Source organism: Triticum aestivum, chromosome 3A (genome assembly GCF_018294505.1).
Source record: "Triticum aestivum cultivar Chinese Spring chromosome 3A, IWGSC CS RefSeq v2.1, whole genome shotgun sequence".
Lineage (NCBI taxonomy): Eukaryota > Viridiplantae > Streptophyta > Magnoliopsida > Poales > Poaceae > Triticum > Triticum aestivum.
Genome location: NC_057800.1, coordinates 453086761 through 453092794, shown reverse-complemented (window position 1 = coordinate 453092794; position 6034 = coordinate 453086761). Strand labels below are relative to the sequence as shown.

At 50.9% G+C, this 6034-nt stretch overlaps 1 protein-coding gene across 1 annotated transcript; it reads left to right on the top strand.

Moving 5' to 3' along the window:
• The first annotated feature begins 3079 nt into the window (after window positions 1-3079).
• LOC123058414 (protein trichome birefringence-like 21) lies at window positions 3080-4995 on the top strand. The gene is made up of 2 exons (XM_044481144.1): window positions 3080-3504; window positions 3591-4995. The coding sequence occupies exons 1-2, from the start codon at window positions 3085-3087 to the stop codon at window positions 4338-4340; spliced, it is 1170 nt and encodes a 389-aa protein (XP_044337079.1). The 5' UTR covers window positions 3080-3084; the 3' UTR covers window positions 4341-4995.
• Window positions 4996-6034: the final 1039 nt, after the last annotated feature.

Here is a 6034-nt window from a genome sequence, read left to right as displayed (position 1 = left end):
TTCGACAGTGGCTATGAAGTGGGTGGTGGGTGGCACGCAAAATTCCGGCTCTCAGCCCCTAGTCTGGGCTGGGCGTAGTTCGAAAGCGATCCTTCCGTAATGGCGAGTGATCGCATTAAGTCCAGGGCCTCGTTTAAAGGTGAGGGTTGGACAGAGAAACGAGAGTCTGTGGGGTTGTCCGGAGTCGGAGTCTCCTGGCGACGCTCGCTTGACACGGACCTCGAGAGTTTGGACCTAGAGTCCGGCGGAGAGTCTGGTGCTTCTCCAGCAGCAAGCTCCATAAGCGCAGAGAGTTCGGCGGGCTCTAGACTCCCGTCTTCGGACCTGTTGGCTTGCTCTGGATCTAAGGCCCAGTAATTGGGGCCACGAACCCTTCGAAGATCAAATCTTCTCAGATATCAGCGACATAGTTTAAGTTCCCGAAACTGATGTAATGACCACAGACGTAGCTGTCGATCTGCTCGAGGTGGCCAATCGAGTTGGCACGCAGCGCGAAGCCACTAAATACAAAAATTTGGCCTGGGGGGGATCTCCCCCGAAATAGTATCATTATTGATCAAAGAGCCATCGAATCCTTTGTCGACAGCACAGAGGAACTCTTAGTGAAAGCACCAATGTCGGTGTCAAAACCGGCAGATCTCGGTAGGGGTCCTGAACTGTGCATCTAAGGATCGAAGGTAACAAGAGGCAGGGAACATGATGTTTACCTAGGTTCGGGTCCTCTTGATGGAGGTAAAACCCTACGTCCTGCTTGATTGACTTTGATGAGTATAGGAGTTACAAGAGTTTATCTACCACAAGATTGTAATGGCTAAACCCTAGATGTCTAACATGTATGATTATGACTGCCTCTACGGACTAAACCCTCCGATTTATATAGATACCAAAGGGGGCTAGGGTTTGTACAGAGTCGGTTTACAGAGAAAGATATCTTCATATACGAACGCCAAGCTTGCCTTCCACGCCAAGGAGAGTCCCGTCTGGACATGGGGGAAGCCTTCTATCTTGTATCTTCACGCCCAGTAGTCTGGCTCACGTCACATAGCCCGGACGCCCGGGGACTCCCTAATCCAGGACTCCCTCAGCGAGCGAGCAGGGGGAGCGGCGCCCCCGCCCGCGCACTCCACAGCGCCCTCGCCGGCGGCCGGTGCGAGAGGCAGTGGCGGAAGAGCGCGGGCGGGTGTGCGCAGGCGTGGAGGCAGTCCGGAGCACACCCTGGTCGTAGGAGGAGGAGCGCTTCTCCAGCGTCTAGCTCGCGGCGCCGACGCCCCGTGCGGCGCGGACATGGACTCGACAAAGTGCGCTCTTGCGCATGGCGGAGCGCTTGGCACCCAGGGGCCCGCTGTGCGGCACAATCCTCTCGCCCGCCTCCACGAACTCGCCCGCCCCCCGCCGCGACCAGGCAGCAGCGGCGGCCATAGCGGACGGGGGCAGCAGCTACGACGACCAGTGCATGCGTGCGTGCGCGTGCCGGCAGCAGCGGAGGGCGGCCACGGCTAGGCGCGGGCGCGAGCTGCTGGAAGGCGGCGCTTTCGATGGCCTTGCTTGGGGGTAGAAACGGCTGGAATTTTTTTTCATCCCCAAGACAAAATTTTCGCCGGCATCCCCCAAGCGGCGAAAAATGTCTCCTAGAGGGGCTCAACGACTGAAGATGCTTTAACCTCACAGCATGTTGCCCACACACAAGCACACTATCTCGCAGATGAGGACTCACTAAGATAAAGCTGCCAACATGGCCCCATGGGCATTGAGCTAGAAGCAGCAAATGGCTTCAAAGGGCTCGCAGCTAGCCACACATAAACCATGTAGGGATTTTGCTATAGTTAAATCTATAGTTAAAATTTAATGGGGCCTAATAAACCTAGATAGAGATTAAGAAGAATAAAGTTGCAATCTGTCAGTACATTAATAACATTGACACTACTCCCTCCATCACAGTTTGTTGGGCGCCTCTTCAAAACCAGATTTTTTTTCACAATCCCACGGAAATAGGGCGCAGCTCCTTAACTATTCTATTAATTGGGGCACATTAGGCAGCTTCCGTTTCTCTTCCTCAACCGCATGCAAGTGGGAACATGAATGGTTTGTGCAGCGCATGCAAGTGTGGACATGAGTGCAAGTGGGAATCGGTTTCTTATTTGCTCCTTATTTCCTGCCGATCACACCACACCTTGGGCCCAAAGCGACGCGAGATACGCCCAACAAACTGTGATGGAGGGAGTAGGACCTATCTACAAGTTAGTAAAAAATATTATTCCCCTTGTACCGCTGCATTAGACACATTACAAAAAGTAAGTAATCTCAAAATATGTAGGCACGCTGCATTAATTCTCATCTTGTTTCTGTTTGTTTGCCATGAACAAAAGAATCAATCAATAAGAAACATGGGGCGTGTATGTTTTAAATGACTTGAAACTATCTAACATGGCATGCCGTGGCCAGTACATTGCATGTTAATAGAATTAATTAACAAATAAGCATTAAATTATCTCGTTCTTTCCTTTGCCTTGGTCACGGTGGATAAACAATAAATCTATACTCCCTCCGTCTAGGTGTATAAATCATTTTACAAAAACTAAATAATCTCAAAACACTTAGACGCGGTGCATTAAGTCCCATTTCGTTTTTTTATTTCTTGACATATCAATCAATAAAAGATGTGGGCGTGCATGTTTTCAATGACTCAAGACTACCAAACACGACATGCAGTGGTTAGTTCATTGCATGCAATGCTATTAATTAACAAATAAACATTAAATTCTTTTGTTTTTCACTTCTTCTTAGTCATGGTGCATAATGAAAGATAACTTATTCACCTGGACGGAGGGGTAGTTATCTTAAGGTACCTAATGCACCGGTACGGAGGAAAGGAAGTAGCAAAGGATATTTTATTAATCAAACTTAGGCTCAAAATTCAAAAAACTAATGAATCCAAACAAATGAAGTATAAGATGCAATATTCTAATACTAGTACCTCCATTTATGGTACTAACATTTATGAGCTCCTCGAAACAAGTGTGGGGACACTTTAAGTACTCTGAATCACCAAGTGCACACTCATCAGACTACCGCCCACAGCTCGCCATGGTTCTGCCCATCAAGCTTCTCTTCGTCCCTGCCACCGTGTTCGTCTCGGCCCTCATCATTTTGTCCTACTTCACCAGCGTGCCGTACCTGAGCTACTCCGACCTCCCCTACTACGGGTCCTACTTCTCGCGGATCCCGAAGTGCGACATCTTCCAGGGCGAGTGGGTCCCGGACGCGGACACGCCGCCGCACTACACCAACGAAACGTGCTCCTACATCCAGGAGCACCAGAACTGCATGAAGTACGGCCGGCCGGACTTGGAGTTCCTGAGGTGGCGGTGGCAGCCGAGCCGGTGCGACCTCCCGCGGTTTGACGCCGACAAGTTCTTCCGGCTCGTCGGGAACAAGACGCTCGCGTTCGCAGGGGACTCACTCGCCAGGAACCACATGCAGTCCCTACTCTGCCTCTTGTCCAAGGTACGTTACATAGAAAGCAGAATCCATTTTTGCATGGGTGGCTCGGGTACTAACTAATGTCCACGGCGGCGCGCGCTGGGTGGCAGGTGGCGTCGCCGAAGGAGTTGACCGAGAGGACAGACCCCATCAAGATAATGCACTACGAGCGCTACAACTTCACCGTAAAAATCATCTGGTCTCCGTTCTTGGTGAGGACGGAGGAGCCGGACAACAACTCCGGTGTGTTCAAGCTCTACCTCGACGAGCCCGACGGCAGGTGGTTGTCCGGCGTGGCCGGGTTCGACTACGTGATCCTCTCGGGAGCCAACTGGTTCACGCGCCAGTCCATGTTCTACGAGAGGGGGCAGCTCGTCGGCGGCAGCTTCGTCGCGCTCAATATCACCAGCAACCTCACGCTGCGCTACTCCCACCGGATGGCGTTCCGGACAGCGCTTCGGGCCATCAACGAACACGGCAGCGTGAAGGCGAAAGTCATCGTGCGGACGCTGTCGCCGATGTCTCACTTCGAGGGAGGGTCGTGGGACAAGGGCGGGGACTGCCGCCGGAAGCAGCCGTACCGGAGCAACGAGACGACGATGGGTGACCTGGACCTCGACTTCTACACGGGGCAGGTGGAGGAGTTCAGGGAGGCGGAGAAAGCGGCCGCGGTGGCGGGAGTGGACATGGTGCTCATGGACACGACGGGCCCCATGCTGCTGCGGCCGGACGGACACCCGAGCAGGTACGGGCACTGGCCGGAAGAGAAGCGGGTACTCGCCAACGACTGCATCCACTGGTGTCTGCCCGGGCCGGTCGATGCGTGGAACGACATGTTGCTTCAAATCATGTCAGACTAGCAAACACACAGAGGTTTGTTACTGTACTTACTAGTACCTGGCTTAGTTCAGCGTCGCCTCAATACGGAGTGTCCGTGTAATCCAGTGGACATGGTTGACTTGAGCCCGAGCACTGGAATTTTGTTCCTTCAGATCGATCAGGCAGACGCATTTTATCATAGAGTAGTTTTTTCTTCTTCTCAGGGTCATTTTATCTAAAATGCTACACTTACGGATAGCACCCACGGATTGGACTTACAGACTCATGTTCCCACAAATCAGCTTCCCCTCAGATTTCTAGTGGTGGGCCCATCTGTCTTTGATTTCTAATCACTTTTTGACAACCCATCCCGTAACTTGATTTCCGTAGAAACCGTCCGTCATTTTATCATAGTTGCTGCTGCACCTGTAACTTTGCAATTGCAAGTTCCAAACCAAAGATTTACGTGCTTAGGCTGGTCATAGTGGGAGTAACTTAGCTAGTAACATAGCGCAGTCTAAGACAAATTTGCTTATGTGGCATGTATTTAATGAGAAGAGATGTGTTTAGAGTAACATAATATGTTCCTGTTACTCTCCACTATGACCAGCCTTACAACTTACACGGTGTTACCGCTTTTCTCCTCTACTCCTCCCGACAAGCGACTCCTACCCGACTAGGGATTCTCCGCCTCCAGTTGGTGCCACCACTGATCTGCCTCGTCTTTTATGGCTTTAGTGCCATGAAGGCATGATGGATTCTGGCTTTTACGGGTGGAAGGGCTACTACTTTGTTTTTAGGTGTTTTTCTGAGTTTGTTAAAGATTTGTGTTGAAGGTGAGATGGTGATGGCTCGATGAAGATGAAATAAGTACTTTTCGCCAGCCCGTCCCCGCTGTGCGGCTAGCATCGTCGGAGGCCATGTCGAGTTGTGTCTTCACGTGATTTGTTTGGCGTTTGTCTTTGGTGGGTCAACTTGGATCATGTCTTCGTTCGTCTGCACTCATGTATCTACAGTTTGGATCCTTTTGATCTACGTTTCTCTTCCTCGATGACAATTGTGCTGTTTTTGTGCGCTGGTTCTTTGGGGCCTTTGCATGATGATTTTCCAGTTGTCTACTACAACAAGATTTATCATACTCCGATAAGGGAGAGGCGATGACGGTGGCACCCATTCAGCTCCCCACAAGCGACTACATCCAGTTGGTGCCGCCACTGACTTGCCTCGTCTTTTATGGCTTTAGTGCCATGGAGGCATGATGGATTCCGGCTCTTACGGGTGGAAGGGCTACTACTTTGTTGTTAGGTGTTTTTCTGAGTTTGTTAAAGATTTGTGTTGATTGTTGAAGGTGAGGTGGCGACGGCTCGATGAAGATGAAATAAGTACTTTTCGCCAGCCCGTCCCCGCCATGCGCCTAGTATCATCGGTGGCCATGTCAAGGTGTGTCTTCATGTGATTTGTTTGGTGTTTGTCTTTCGTGGATCAACTTGGATCATGTTTTTGTTCGTCTGCACTCGTGTATCTATAGTTTGGATCCTTTCGATCTACGTTTCTCTTCATCGACGACAATTGCGCTGTTTAGTGCGCTGGTCCTTTGGGGCCTATGCATGATAAATTTTCCGTTGTCTACTACAACAAGATTTGTCCGACTCCGGTAAGGGAGAGGCGAAGACAGTGGCACTCCCCACAAGCGACTACATCCAGTTGGTGCCGCCACTGAGCTGCCTTGTCTTTT

Coding starts and splice junctions, on each gene's coding strand:
- LOC123058414 (XM_044481144.1), top strand. CDS start 3,085: ATGGTTCTGCCCATCAAGCTTCTCTTCGTCCCTGCCACCGTGTTCGTC. Junction 3,505..3,590: donor TACTCTGCCTCTTGTCCAAG/GTACGTTACATA, acceptor GCTGGGTGGCAG/GTGGCGTCGCCGAAGGAGTT.